Source organism: Polypterus senegalus, chromosome 7 (assembly GCF_016835505.1).
Source record: "Polypterus senegalus isolate Bchr_013 chromosome 7, ASM1683550v1, whole genome shotgun sequence".
NCBI lineage: Eukaryota > Metazoa > Chordata > Cladistia > Polypteriformes > Polypteridae > Polypterus > Polypterus senegalus.
This window is the reverse complement of record NC_053160.1, coordinates 55623975-55639635: the sequence shown is the minus strand read 5'-3', so window position 1 is coordinate 55639635 and position 15661 is coordinate 55623975. Positions and strand designations below refer to the sequence as shown.

Sequence of the window (15661 nt, the reverse complement as noted above, 5' to 3'; positions counted from 1 at the left end):
AATGGAAACTTCTCTGATAATATTGTTTCTAATAACTTTACAGGGTATATTTGTTACGAGAGTTCAACCTGAAGGAGCTGCCTCCAAGCTTTTACAGCCTGGAGACAAAATAATTAAGGTAACAATTGTTTAAAACAGTAACATTGTCTCAGTATACTTTGAATTTTATTTTGTTTATCCCTAGTAGAAAAGTGTTTTATAATATGAATATTTTAGAATGATGTTAATGATGCATCTCTGTAATATTTCTGCAATCAATACCCACAACACCAATGTACCCAGTGCGGTGTTTCCATTATTTTTTAGTAGTCAAGTAACCCTTTTGAGATTTTAGTCTTACTCGTGTACTCCTTTTTAACCAATGGTAATGAAGTGATAATAATACTACCAGCTACATTACCTGTCAAAGACAGGCTATAGAATAATTTTTAAAACATTGGATATCCCTTATCTTACGTGTACCCTCATCAAGCATCCTACACCTTTCCTCATTATCCTCGTGTGTTTCAACCCGTCATGGCTGGTGTTTGCTGTATCAGTTCTGCTCCTGTAAAGCTTACTTCTCAGACTCTGTCATTTCAAGCCGTGTTGCTCGCCTCCTGCCTGCTTTTTGACTGCCACCAATTGTAGATTGGCACCCATTACCTGCCTGTATCTTCATGTTTGTCAACCTCCACGCCCTTCCTGTCTTGATTGTCTCAACTGAGCAACCACAGTGAATGTGACCAATCAGATTGCTTAGAGGGATAAGACACACACCCATAGAACAACATTTATTTATATAGTACATTTTCATACAAACAGTAGCTCAAAGTGCTTTACATAATAAAGAATAGAACAATAAAAGACACAATAAGGAAACAAAATAAATCAACATTAATTAACATCGAATAAGAGTAAGGTTCAATGGACAGGGGGGACAGAAAAAAACTCCAGACGGCTGGAGAAAAAATAAAATCTGTAGGGATTCCAGACCATGAGACCGCCCAGTCTCCTCTGGGCATTCTACCTAACATAAATGAAACAGTCCTCTTTGGATTTAGGGTTCTCACGGAAGGGCTTGATGAAGATGGTCACGTAGAATTCTGCCTTTTAATCCATCCATCATTGTTGGAGCATCATGAAGCTTTGAGTAGGTGGAGGTGGCGCAGGCCACCACCACAAAGAAACCGGAAAAGAAACAGAAAGAGAGTAGGGGTCAGTACGGATTTTAGAGCCACCATGAATAGTTATTATGAGGAAATTGAACATATAGAGTATCAGGATTAAGTTAAATTAAGTTAAATTGAAGTTATAGAAAGGCCATGTTAAAGTAATATGTTTTCAGCAGTGTTTTAAATTGCTCTACTGTATCAGCCTGGCTAATTCCTATTGGCAGGCTATTCCAGATTTTAGGTGCATAGCAGCAGAAGGCCGCCTCACCGCTTCTTTTAAGTTTTGTTCTTGGAATTCTAAGGAGACACTCATTTGAGGATCTGAGGTTACGATTTGGAATATAAGGTGTCAGACATTCTGATATATACGATGGGGCGAGATTATTTAAGGCTTTATAACCCATAAGCAGAATTTTAAAGTCAATCCTGAATGACACAGGTAACCAGTGTAGTGACATTAAAACTGGAGAAATGTGTTCGGATTTTCTTTTCCTAGTTAGGATTCTAGCAGCTGCATTCTGCACTAGTTGCAAACGATTTATGTCTTTTTTGGGTAGTCCTGAGAGGAGTGCGTTACAGTAATCTAGTCGACTGAAAACAAACGCGTGAACTAATTTCTCAGCATCTTTCAGTGATATAAGAGGTCTAACTTTACTTATGTTTCTTAAGTGAAAAAATGCTGTCCTAATGATCTGATTAATATGCGATTTAAAATTCAGATTACAGTCAACAATTACAGTAATCCCTCGCTATATCGCGCTTCGACTTTCGTTGCTTCACTCTATCGCGGATTTTAAATGTAAGCACATCTAAATATATATCACGGATTTTTCGGTGGTTCGCTTTCTGGACAATGGGTCTTTTAATTTAGGTTACATGCTTCCTCAGTTTGATTGCCCAGTTGATTTCATACAAGGGACGCTATTGGCAGATGGCTTAGAAGCTACCCAATCAGAGCATGTATTACATATTAATTAAAACTCCTCAATGCTATAAGATATGCTTCCGCGTGGCGCTTGTTTTGTTTGCTTCTCTCTGTCTCTCTCTGCCTGACGGAGGGGGTGTGAGCAGAGGGGGCTGTTTACACAGTGGCTGTTTGCCTAGAAGATACTGACGCACCTCTACAAAATGCCGCTTTATCGTGGTGCTTCTGTACACTTAAAAGCAAGTATTCATTTTTTGATTGTTTGCTTTTCTTGGCGAGCGCTCTCTCTGACATTATCTGCTCTTCACGGTGCTCCTTTGAAGATAAGATATGTTTGCATTCCTTTAATTGCGAGAAAGAACTGCCATCTCTGTCTTGTAATGAAACACAGTTTAAACGTTTGACTAAAGGGTGTTATTTCATGTCTAGAGGGCTCTAATAATGTTAAAAGTGTGGGAGAGTTTATAAGAGCTTAAAATATATAAAAATAACTAAACAAACATATGGTTTCTACTTCGCGGATTTTCACCTATCGCGGGGTCTGGAACGCAACCCCCGCGATCGAGGAGGGATTACTGTATTTAGAAGGTCGTAAAAAGGTTTTCTATGCTCTAACTGCGAAAATATTCGATTTATAAATAAAGAATCCTACTTCGCAGAAATTCATTTATCGCGGCAGAGTCTGGAACGGATTAACCGCGATAAACGAGGGTTGACTGTACCCCTAAGCTTTTTACCTCCGTCTTGACTTTTAATCCTAATGTATCCAGTTTATTTCTAATAGCCTCATTTTATCCATTATTGCTAATCACTAAGATTTCAGTTTTCTCTTTATTTAACTTGAGAAAGTTACTATTCATCCATTCTGAGATACAAGTCAGACATTGTGTTAGTGAATCAATAGAATCAGGGTCATCAGGTGCTATTGATAAGTACAGCTGTGTGTCATCAGCATAGCTGTGGTAGCTAACGTTGTGCCCTGAGATAATCTGACCTAACGGAAGCATGTAGATTGAGAATAACAACGGACCCAGGATAGAGCCTTGTGGAACACCATATCGGATATCATGTGTCTTCGAGTTGTAATTACCACAACTAACAAAGAATTTTCTCCCTGTCAGGTAGGATTCAAACCAATTTAAGACCGTGCCAGAGAGGCCCACCCATTGACTAAGGCGATTTCTAAGAATGTTGTGATCAATGGTGTCAAATGCAGCATTCAGATCTAAGAGGATGAGAACAGATAAATGGCCTCTGTCTGCATTCACTCGCAAATCATTTACTACTTTAACGAGTGCAGTTTCTGTGCTGTGATTTGTTCTAAAACCGACTGAAATTTATCAAGAATAGCATGTTTATTTAGGTGGTCATTTAACTGCATAATGACTGCCTTCTCTAGAACTTTACTTAAGAAAGGCAGGTTAGAGATGGGTCTAAAATTTTCAAGAGGCGAGGGTCAAGATTATGTTTCTTAAGAAGGGGTTTAACTACAGCAGTCTTAAGACAGTCTGGGAAGACCCCCGTATCTAATGACGAATTTACTATGTCCAGAACATTATCAATTAGCACGCCAATACTTCTTTGAAAAACCTTGTTGGTATTGGATCAAGGACGCAGGTGGAGGATTTTAATTGAGAGATTATTTTTTGTAAATCAGGTAAATCTATCCTAGTGAAAGAGTTTAATTTGTTTATAACAGGATGCTGGGGTTTAGGAGGATCCTTAGTGTTGGAGGGATATACTATGTTATTTCTAATATCATTAATTTTTTGATTGAAAAATAGAGCGATAGCCTCACAGGTTTTACTGGAAGAACTTTGGAGGCATTCCTTTGAGTTACCTGGGTTTAGTAGGCGATCAATTGTAGAAAATAAGACTCTGGGATTACTAGCATTGTTATTTATAATCTTGGAGAAATAACAGCGCCTCTCAAGACGGACAGTGTTATTGTATTCTGTTATTTTGACTTTTAATATTTCATGGTGGATAGTAAGTTTAGTCTTCCTCCATTGACGCTCAGCTCTGCGGCATGTTCTCTTTAAATCAGACACTCTTTGGGTCTTCCATGGTATAACAATGCTAGAAGATTTTTCACTGTCTTTTCAGGTGCAACTATGTCAACAGCAGCTCTCACTTTAGTATTAAATCTTTCCACCTTACTATTTACATTATCCTCACTATTATAGCTGGCACTATAAACGGACTGATTGCTTAGAATGTTTGTAAGTTTTAAAGCTGCTGCCGAGTCAAAGAAGCGTTTTTTAACAATATGCTTCTCATTAATGTTTTTATCATTATTTCTGTATTAAAAAGTAGAAGAAAATGGTCTGATAGACCAATATCAATGATCTGTTTTATATCAACTTTCAGACCTTTAGTAATCACTAAGTCTAACGTATGACCTGCTTTATGTGTAGGCTGATTTACGAGCTGTCTCAAATCAAAAGAATCCAGGAGGTTCATAAATTCTTTTACTAGAACATTAGCCATTTGTTACATTAATAGATTCTGTCTAAATAAGAGCAAATATTTGTCTTAGTATGTAATATAAGGTTTAAATGTATATATTACATTAGAAACTATAGTTAAAGCAAAATAATGCTGTTCAAATTTTCAGTAACATAAATAAAACAGTTTAATGTGATGAATGGAATTGCTAGTGTTGGGGTAAAATTAGATGGAAAATGCCTGGTTCTGCACCTGTCATTTTTAGATTGTAGTAAGGCACTATATATGCGCCCGACCCGGCACAGACTATGCAGAGGCACATGTTAAGGCACACAGACTTTATTTCGCTCTTCAGCCGTGGGGCATCTCTTCCCCATGTCCCTCCGGCCCAACACAGTCCCAAAAGCACTTCAGTACAACACAAGCAACACTTCTTCTTGCACCAGCACTCCACCCAGGCAACCTCATCCGATTCTGGCCGTTGAGTGGTGGAGGTTGGCCCATTTTATAGCCCTGAGGACTCGTCCAGCTGGGCTCTTGAGTCCAGGCAGCACCCCCTAGCGGCCACCCCAGCTCCCAACCAGGCTGTGGAGGACTCCATCTCCCAAGGAGCCATACGGGAGGCTGGGGAATCACTGTCGGCCAGGGAGGCTGCCACCAAGCGTCCCGGGGGCGGTATTGAGCTGCCCATGGTGGCTCCCCTGGAACATATGCAGCAGGTGTGTCCCGGCTGGTCATGGGCCCCGGCCGCCCCTCACAAGATGTAGACGTGTCAGCACATCAGTGTGTCTGTCTGCAGAGAGAGTGTCAACCTTGTCAAGTGGTTTACTTGCCTCAGCTGTGACATTCATGTCTCTGGTGACTTTTCTTATGAAGTCAGTAGACGGATTTGGGAGTGCATGGGGTGTCATGAGGTCGCTGGAATGGGGTGTGTGGCACTCCCGATATCTCTGCTAAAGGACGAATGTCCAAGTCTTTCGAGTCTTGGTGCTTCCTGTCTTGCTATATGGTTGCGAGACATGGACGCTATCCAGTGACCTGAGACAAAGACTGGACTCCTTTGGTACTGTGTCTCTTCGGAGAATCCTTGGGTACCGCTGGTTTGACTTTGTTTCAAATGAACAGTTGCTCATGGAGTCCCGAATGAGGCACATTACCTGCCTTGTAAGGGAGCGTCAGTTATGGCACTATGGCCATGTGGTGGGATTACCAGAGGGTGATCCAGCTTGCTGGATCCTCATTGTTGAGGACCCGAGTGGCTGGACCAGGCTAAGGGGACGCCCACATAACACCTAGCAGTGGCAGATAGAGGGTCTTTTCCAGAGGGTGTGGGACTGGACGGCATGTCTGCCTGGGGGGTTGCCAACCAGGTTTCATTATGTGGAGGGTGCGGCAATGCACTGTACTAGTACATGCTCCCCAACCTGACCTGACCTGATATAAACTCCATTTCTATTTGGTTGTATATTTTATCACAAAATGATTAACTATGTTGTCATCATCATCAACAGTAACTGTGCAGCACTGAAACTTAGCTCTTTGAGCCAACCTAAGTGTTTTGTATAAACCTTGCATTACATTCATTTTTTCCTTCTGCACTTGCAGTGTAAACAAATAAATTTAAACATTTTGTTATTGTGAAAAATATACTTAAAATTTGAGCATATTTCTGTTGTACTCCATTTTATAGCTAAATTCAGAAAGTTTTCAGACCTCTTCACTTTCTACACAAATTAATTGCTGTTTTTAAACATCAGTATACACTCATGAACCCATAATGGCAAAGTGAAAACATGTTTTGAGAAAGGTTTGTAAATGTATTAGTTTTTCTCCAAATTTTGTACACTCAGATTGTTAATGTTTCCTTTTCTTCTTCCTCCAAGGCTAATGGCTACAGCTTTGTGAATATTGATCATGGGTATGCCGTCTCTCTCCTCAAAACATTTCAGACCACTGTGGACCTGATCATTTTAAGAGAAGTTCCTGCATAAGGCTGGAGAGAAAAGCAAACAAAAAGGAGTCAAGCGTCTCTAACAACCTAGAATGAAGAAAAAAGAATGTTTGCTTTTATTATTTTTTTAAGCAAAGAATCCAGATATATTTAATAGATAATTGACCCGCATACCGTAATGAAATATAATGCTTTTGTGTGGGAACACAACTAGGATGTGGTTGTGTAGGTGTGCATCAGAAAAGAAGCATTTGATAAAAAAAACTGGTATGTGGGACTTTTTATCTTGTTAATGGGGTTTTGTTTATTTTTTTAAATGAAAATTGTAAGAAATACTCCGGAGGGGTGCGTGCTTTCGTGTACAGACTTGTAGGTTTATATTCATATACATTACGAAATAACATACTGTGCTCTCTTAGTTCGTCTAAATTGTAGCCAGTAAGCAGATGGCAGGGCTATCTGTTTGATAAATATTTTTGCCTTTATTTTTAATCATCTTTTGTAAATGAAAACCACTCTGTAGAACAAGCAAAAAGGAACTCTTGGAGGACAGTGCAACGTGCAAATTGAGAAGGTGAATGAATGTGGTGCGGGACTGAGATTTTGTAAATGGGCCAGGCAAGATCTGAGCTTCAGTTTCTTACCGATGCAGTGATGTAGCAATCTTCCTACCTCCGGCATTCTTGGGTGATCTAATTTTACAGACGCCTGTGGTTTGAGTGAATTGGTATATCCAACAACCCTCCCTCCCTGCAGGATGTTTGGATGGCTGTTTTCTTGGATCCAGAAAAGCTTTTGCTGCATTATCCAGAATAACTGGAGAACATAAGGAAGAGTTTTCAGTCCATGGAATGAACAGTGAACTAGCATGTTGGCAAAAAAGGAAAATCCTGCAGTCAACTAGAAGTAAATTCCCACTCATTTACAAGATTGGCAAGGATTTTGATTATGAACACATCTGAGTTTATTTGTAACCTGCGGAAACCCCAACAGCCAATGGCCTCAATATCATCTTTATCTGTATATTACCTCTTTTATGTATTATTTTCTGGCATTGTCCTGTTTAACAGGAAAGCAAAATGCACTGGCAAATGCCTGCCTTATTAAAAGGAGTCAGTTTTAGTTGAGGAATATTTAAAATACTTGGGGAGGAAACCGGAAAATTAGATTGTTTGGCCTTAATTTGCCTTGCCCTAATGTAAATGGAAATAGCATGCATGGTGCTAGGCTACCAAAGTCGGCGTTTAAAACTGTGGCATAATGTTGGTTAACTACTGATGATTTTTAGCAGCCAGGAAAGGTCGTTGATTCCAAAACTCTGTTTTGGTTGGTGTATGTTTAAGGGCTTTTCTTCTAGTTGTGCAAATGTGAATTACCAACTTAACATGAAACATGTTCAGAGTTATTAAAGGGTTTCTAATAGCTTAACTAAAATTGAAACACCAAGACCTGCCTTTATTTTGTGTTTGAAGCAAAAAGTCAGTATAGTGTCAGTTTAAACTTGTTAGGAAAAGAGCTTTGAAATTGTTTTGTGAAGTGCCATAAGAGACCATAAACTGTTTGAACCAATTCACACGACAGTACAAGCAATACCACATCAGACACTTGCCCCGCTTCTGGTGAACTGCACTTGATTTATACATGCAATAGAAAGAAGGGGGTCTCGCAATTAATAAAACAAACATAAAACCCTTTAATTCCTCTGTACATTGATAATACAGGCTTTTCTACTTTTGATTTTATAATGAAACATAGGAAACTGAAATTAAAATAATCTTTTGATTTTAGGGGTAGGGAAGTATTTGAAAATATTTTAATTTCTATAGAAAAAGCAAAAACAAAACTACCCCAAAATGCAAACTGTGTTAATTAATGAATCAAGTGGTGCTGTCTTTGAAAGACACTGCTCTTCCCTTCATACCTCTTTAAAACTTTTCAGCATTATACAAGACAATGTCAGCAAGTCATTTTTTTGAGAATTAAAGCCCAGACATTTGTATAGGAATGGATGGGGGTGGGCCAATAAAACATTTTAAATGTTAAAACTTTATGAGCTGATTAATTCCAAGGCCCTTAAAAGTATAATGTAACTATACTGAAATGTATCAATGTTTTACAAATGCTTTTAAAAGTCAATTTCACATTGTGTTTTTATTATTGTATTGTAAAAGGTTTTTAATGATCTTGGCACTGGAATATCTGGCAATTTGTCATCTAATCTGTAAGTGAAATGCTGGTGTTATATTGAAGCGACACTCTGCATTCATGCATGGTATATTCTCTGCTCCATTAGCTGTATGACTGTTAGTTTTCTCAATTCTCAGTTTTATTGGATTCTTAAGGCATTCTCTAGCCCAATTTGATATTCGGATGTGATCCAAATTTACATTACAGTAAACAAATCAACTATACAGGTACTTTTAAATTAATTCTGTTCTTTCATCCAACAGTCTACTACGGTTAGTTTGAGAGGACATGAATCGGTTCGTGCAGCCTGCTAAGGATACATGAAACGCCACACAGCTGTGTAGAATAGACCATTTGTTATCGTATCTGCCATCATTCTTTGGCTATTTAGTTGTTATAAAAGAGTCTTAACTTTTGACAGTAGATATCTAAGAACAGATACATCATACAGGATGTGTTACACCTTCCATTGCCAAATCATTAAAGACCAGAGTTTTGCAATATTTTTTTTAAATTCCCTAGTATTTATTCTCTTTTATTTATTTAGTTACTTTGCATTTTCTGGTAAACTAGTTTACTAATGAAAAATGTAAATATTCTAAAATAAAACCACAAAGAAATGAAAATCTATAAGCCAGCAATAAATAAACAACCAGAAATAAACCTTTTGATGCATTACTGTTGAAATGATCTCAGTAAGCAGCTACAATGAAAATGTTTGATTTAAAATTTGCATTTATTCAACATTCCAGATTTTGTATATACTTGTTTCTGAAGTAACCTGTGGAATGATAGAAAATAAACTAATGCTGTTTAAAGTTTCTTTGTATTTTTTGCCTCCTCCTCGTCATTCCGCTTATGCTTTTTGGTTTCTGTTCTGTTTGTCTTGTTTGGCTGCTTGTCTGTGGCCCTGTGCTGACATACCATATGCCCCATTCTGTCTTTACAACAACAAAAACAACATTTATTTATATAGCACATTTTCATACAAATAATTTAGCTCAAAGTGCTTTACATGATGAAGAGGAAAAAAAAAGACAAAGTAAGAATTAAAATAAGACAACATTAATTAACATAGAATAAGAGTAAGGTATGATGGCTAGGGAGGACAGAAAAAACAAAAAAAAACTCCAGACGGCTGGAGAGAAAAAATGAAATCTGCAGACTACGAGACTGCCCAGCCCCCTCAAGGTATTCTACCTAACATAAATGAAACAGTCCTCTTTGTATTTAGGGTTGTCATGCAAGGACTTCATGATGTTGGTCGTGTAGACTTCTGGCTTTTAATCCATCAATGTAGGGACATCACAGTGCTTTGATTAGGTGGAGATGGCGCGAGCCACCACCACAGAAAACCAGGAAAGAAACAGAAGAGAGAGTAGGGGTTAGTATAGATTTTAGAGCCACCATGAATAGTTATGATAATTAATTGAATATACAGAGCATCAGGATTAAATTAAAATGAAGTTATGAGAAGGCCATGTTAAAGTAATGAGTTTTTAGCAGTTTTTTTAAAGTGTTCCACTGTATTAGCCTGCCGAATTCCTATTGGCAGGCTATTCCAGATTTTATGTGCATAAAAGCAGAAGGCCGCCTCACCACTTCTTTTAAGTTCAGCTCTAAGCAGACACGATTTGGAATATAAGGCATCAGACATTCCGAAATATACGATGGAGCGAGATTATTTAAGGCTTTGTAAACCATAAGCAGTATTTTAAAGTCAATTCTGAATGACACAGGTAACCAGTGTAGCGACATCAAATTTGGAGAAACGTGCCCGGATTTTCTTTTCCTAGTTCGGATTCTAGCAGCTGCATTCTGAACTCGTTGCAAGTGATTTATGTCATTTTGGGGTAGTCCTGAGAGGAGTGTGTTACAGTAGTCTAGTCGACTGAAAACAAAAGCGTAAACTAATTACTCAGCATCTTTCAATGATATAAGAGGGCTAACTTTTGCTATGTTTATTAAGTGAAAAAATGCTGTCCTAGTGATCTGATTAATATGCTATTTAAAATTCAGGTTACAGTCAACGGTTATCCTTAAGTTCTTTACCTCCGTCTTGACTTTTAATCCTAATGCATCACGTTTATTTCTAATAACCTCATTATAACCTTTATTGCCAATCACTAAAATTTCTGTTTTCTCTTAATTTAGCTTGAGAAAATTACTACTCATCCATTCAGAAACACAAGTAAGACATTGTGTTAGTGAAACTAACAGAGTCTGGGTCATCAGGTGCTATTGATAAATACAGCTGCGTGTCATCAGCATAGCTGTGGTAACTCACGTTATGCCCCAAGATAATCTGACCTAAACGGAAGCATGTAGATCGAAAAGAGCAGCGGACCCAGGATAGAGCCTTGTGGAACACCATATAGAATATCATGTGTCTTTGAGTTTTAATTACCACAACTAACAAAGAATATTCTACCTGCTAGGTAGGATTCAAACCAATTTAAGACACTACCAGAGAGGCCCACCCATTGACTAAGGCGATTTCTAAGAATGTTGTGATCAGTGGTGTCAAATGCGGCACTCAGATCTAAGAGGATGAGAACAGATAAACGGCCTCTGTCTGCATTTACCCACAAGTCATTTACTACTTTAACGAGTGCAGTTTCTGTGCTGTGATTTGTTCTGAAACCCGACTGAAACTTATCGAGAATAGCATGTTTACTGAGGTGGTCATGTAGCTGCATAATGACTGTCTTCTCTAGAATTTTACTTAAAAGCAGGTTAGAAATAGGTCTAAAATTTTCAAAAGCAGAGGAGTCAAGATTATTCTTCTTCAGTAGGGGTTTAACTACAGCAGTCTTAAGACAGTCTGGGAAGACCCCTGTATCTAATGACGAGTTTACTATGTCAAGAATACTATCAATTAGCACGCCTGATACTTCTTTAATATGTTTACATACTTATGCAACTACAGGACAGAGTTGTAGTTTATACTGCAGTAATTTTTAATCAGAGGCTGCTTTCTGTAGTTCAGTTTTAATCCTTATGGCTTAATGAACTTCTTGATTTCTAGTTTCTGCAGCTCCTAAGTATGGAAAACTTGGCATAACAAACTTCAGATATTATAACTCATCTTTTAATTAGACGTCAAATCCAGGTTTGAGCTTGCTTCTTTGACTTGACTCTTTCTTCTCCTATTATTTAACTTTCTAAAAATAATTTGAATGTATTGAACTATAAGCGCTTTAATATCATGTCAGGTTTTTTTTTCCTCCCACCACCTACTCACTTACACCAGAAAAACCCCACGTGAGATATCCCATTTGATCTCTCTTGATGTCTAGTTTATATGAGACATCAAGCTTTTTGTGCTTCTCCCATAGTTTTTGCCCTTGACACCACAAAACTCCTAATTTTATGCCATTTTTTGACTTTTTTTTTTTGCAGAAAAGAGCACCTTTAAGAAAAAGAATAAACCAATAAATGGCTTCAGTAGAAATGATCCGAAGGACTTGTATATGCCACATATAATGACCTGTGGTTTTCACCTTCTAATGGGATGTGAGGGGTCAAACTTAATCCTTTTATTAAAACATAAAAAAATGAGGGTCGGTAATATAGGTTATGTGGAGTGTCATTTTATGAGGATACTGAATATAATATTTTTGATGTTTAATTCTTTACTGGTTGTCGTAGACCTCGGAAGATCTACTCCCAGTATATTAAAAATTAAAAATTTCGAACATAAGCATATGGGGGTCATTTTAGTCTATTTCATGGCCACTAATTATGAGTAATATGTTATTTTTGATGATTTACTTGGATCCAGCCTTCTAAAGATGGGGTCTGAGCTGCCTTGAAAGCTTACATATATTAATCTATTCGGTTAGCCAATAAAAGGTGTCATTTTGCTTGACTTATTATTACAGTCAAGAATATTTAGATCTTAAACATAAAAATTAAAGAAAACATTTTAATACCTCAAATATTTGAAGTAACTATTCTTGTTTATTATGTACTTCTATCTCATGAAGTCAATTATTACAATTCGTATGAGCACCCTGAACTAGGGCAGCTTACGCTAATTCAGACTTTTTGAAAGTCCTGCCAACCAAGGATACTGCAATGACATTTTAAATCCATTTGTAGAATGGAAAAAAAAAAAGACAGTAGCAGCCTGCAACTCAGGGCATAGCTACTGTAAAAACTGGGGATCTTTGTGGGCCTCTAGGAACAGAACTGACCACAAACAAGTTAATGAAAAGGGAATAGGTTATATTTACACTTTCTTATGGCTTCTGCATCCGCCGTCTGTTTAACTTCGGTCACTGATATTAAAAATGGACTAGTTATGGAGTTTTTCATCCGATTGCTTCAAGACGGGCCCAGACTTATGGTGAACGCCGCCTGTTTCATTATTCAAATATTGTGCCAAACATAAGGAGTTAAAAAGGACAAGGGCTACATCTACAAATATGAAGGTGAGATCTGGATGTATTAAAAACTTGTCTACATGGGACATGTATGATTACGCTCGGCTTCTTTAAAGAAACAGAATTAGTATAATTAGTCATTGAACTTTATACAATCTGTCAGGAGTCTGCTGGACATCTGACCTTGTAAAAAAGCGAATGTCTCTGAGCCAGCAAAACGGTGAAACTGCTGCTTCATTGTAAGAATCTCAATTTGTTTCCTCGGCAGGACCTCCTATCTGAGAGACATGTTTCCATCAAGTGCTCGGATCTGGACCCGAAGCGTGGTTGTGGCCTTTGGGGATTTTATCATCCTCCTCCTTACCTGGTGTGTCATCCTCTTCAGTTGCTTTCTCCTCTACCAAAGCCCCAGTCTTGAAAGTGGAACAGAGAAACGGCTCACAAAAATCCTTTTTTAATTTTGTAAATGTCGGCTACAAACTCAGGAATGGGGACAAACCATAACGCTATCTCTTTATGTAATGATCCATTTAGATCAGGTTTCCACTTCAGAGGGTAATGTATGAAATTTAAGTACCTTGTACTTACTGGAAGCTCGGTGTAAAGGTACACAGCAATTTTCAGCTGTAGAGCTATCTGTATGCTGAAACTTAAACTTCTTTTTCTCAGAAATTTCTAAACAAAGATCACAACTGCAGTATGAACAACAGAAATGACTGAGCTGGCGGAAATTTCACTGGAAGTACATCTGCACTGTTGTGTGCTTATAGCCTGTTCATGGAATACATTCCACTTGGCGCCTCTAATCTAGCAAAACTAAGCCCTGCGCATAGGAGGAGACATGGAATGTAAAATTAGTTTATTTTTCTTTTGTCAATTTTTCGACACCTGAGAAAACCCCATTGGTGTGATATTCTTATGCCATGTTGAATATCTACCAAAGTGAATTTTAATAGTGTGGTTCAGCTACTGCACATTGTACATGTTTACAGAGAAATCCCAAATGTTTTGTGTCTAAACTGTATCTATTGTGCATGTAATGTTTACAGGTGCATTAGCAGACAACCTTCATGGATTTGACAAACTTGTCACTTCCATAAATGTAATTTTAGACATTTTTTTCCAGCTGGACACCAGAGATTTGAGTAACACATCTGTGCTGCCACCATTATAGTGTTCATTCTCTCTGCTTTTAAGCCCAGCATTAATTCTATTTTGAAATTTGTTAAGTATTTAACTGTTAGTTTGGTGTTAGCAGAAGGGAAGTTGAGATCCAGGAACCAAGGACACTTATAATAGGAAGAAATGAGCAAAAACATCATGAAGATGACACATTTGTTGGTTTGTGAAAGAGTCACCAAGTCAAAGTACCTGAAGTTTTTAATAATCACAAACAACTCATGAGTGGCATATCAAGCATAAAGTAGAAAATACAGGTAACAGAGTTTTTTCTTATTACACTTAAATGTACTATTCCTGCACTCTTTTCACAGATTTGTATGTTTCTAATAATAGCTGTGAAAACACAATTTATATTGTTTGGGGATTTTTTAAGGATCAGCACTGTATTTTTGAAGTTATTTTCATAATTGAGGGAGGCTGTCATTGGTCAGTGGGGCAGTATCATAAATATGGAACACTTTAAACTCCTAGCATAAAGTTTGTAAGTGGTCAAGAACAGATGATTTACAAATTTAAACTGAACATTCTGATAATGCAGAGATTTTATTAACTACAGTATTTCATAAGACTGTGGAAAAAGATATCTCCCTGCCAGGATGAAAATAAAAATAGTGGTCCAGTTGGCATCTTAAACATAGACTCACATTTAAGGACATTAGTGGCTTTAGGTTTTAAGTTACCAAACGTGCAGTGTTATAAAGAGGGTGGGAAGAGTATGGAGAGGATATTGGGACACCATTTGCTTTAAGGACTGATCTGAGTTGGAGATGACCAACACTTTGGTGGAAACAAGATGTGTTTGTAGCCAAAGGTTTGAAGTGTTGCCACTGTGATCTGAGAGTTTAATTCCACCTTACATTATTTTACTTAAGACAGGTAATTGAGGCCATGAATAGACACAGCTGAAACATCTAAGCCATGCAAGCCAGCTGACAGGTAGAAAAGCATCACTGCCATATAAGCAAACTGAGAAGGAGAAGGAAAAACTGAGATGGGAATTGACCAGCAGAGAGAACTCAGTCATGCTAGTGAAAGGGAGCAGGCGTACACTGTTTATGGTCAAGAGTTACTGTGTGCTATTCCAATTTAAACTTTACCAGCAAAAGATTGTATCCTTTGTTTGGAAATTGCATGTTCTTATTTTTGAACCAAAGACTTTAAGAAAAGTATAAAAGCCCTGGCATTGCACTCCAAAATTGAAGGTCACCCACCTATATGGATTGAAGACATCGCTCAAGCCCGCACCTGGGAAACATGCCTCCCGCGCTCTTTTGAAGTGGCCAGAGCCAACTACAGTAATCCCACAACTGCACGCTTCGACAGTCCAGCTGATATTAAAAGAAGCTAAGTGTATCCTTTCTTTAGCATTATTTTTACTTTCTTTATCTTAGAAGCACCCCTGTAACACATGGGATGGATAAAATAT

General features: G+C 37.9%; 1 protein-coding gene across 4 annotated transcripts in view; it reads left to right on the top strand.

The window, feature by feature from the left end:
• The window catches only part of erbin (erbb2 interacting protein), a 313904-nt gene extending 304412 nt beyond the window's left edge, over positions 1 to 9492 (top strand). For all 4 annotated transcript variants that reach the window (XM_039758666.1, XM_039758665.1, XM_039758667.1 and 1 more), the window contains 2 exons: positions 44 to 118; positions 6411 to 9492. In XM_039758666.1, the coding sequence (XP_039614600.1) occupies positions 44 to 118; positions 6411 to 6518 (183 nt within the window). In that variant the 3' untranslated portion in view covers positions 6519 to 9492. The remainder of the gene's footprint in view (positions 1 to 43; positions 119 to 6410) is intronic.
• The last annotated feature ends 6169 nt before the right edge of the window (positions 9493 to 15661 follow it).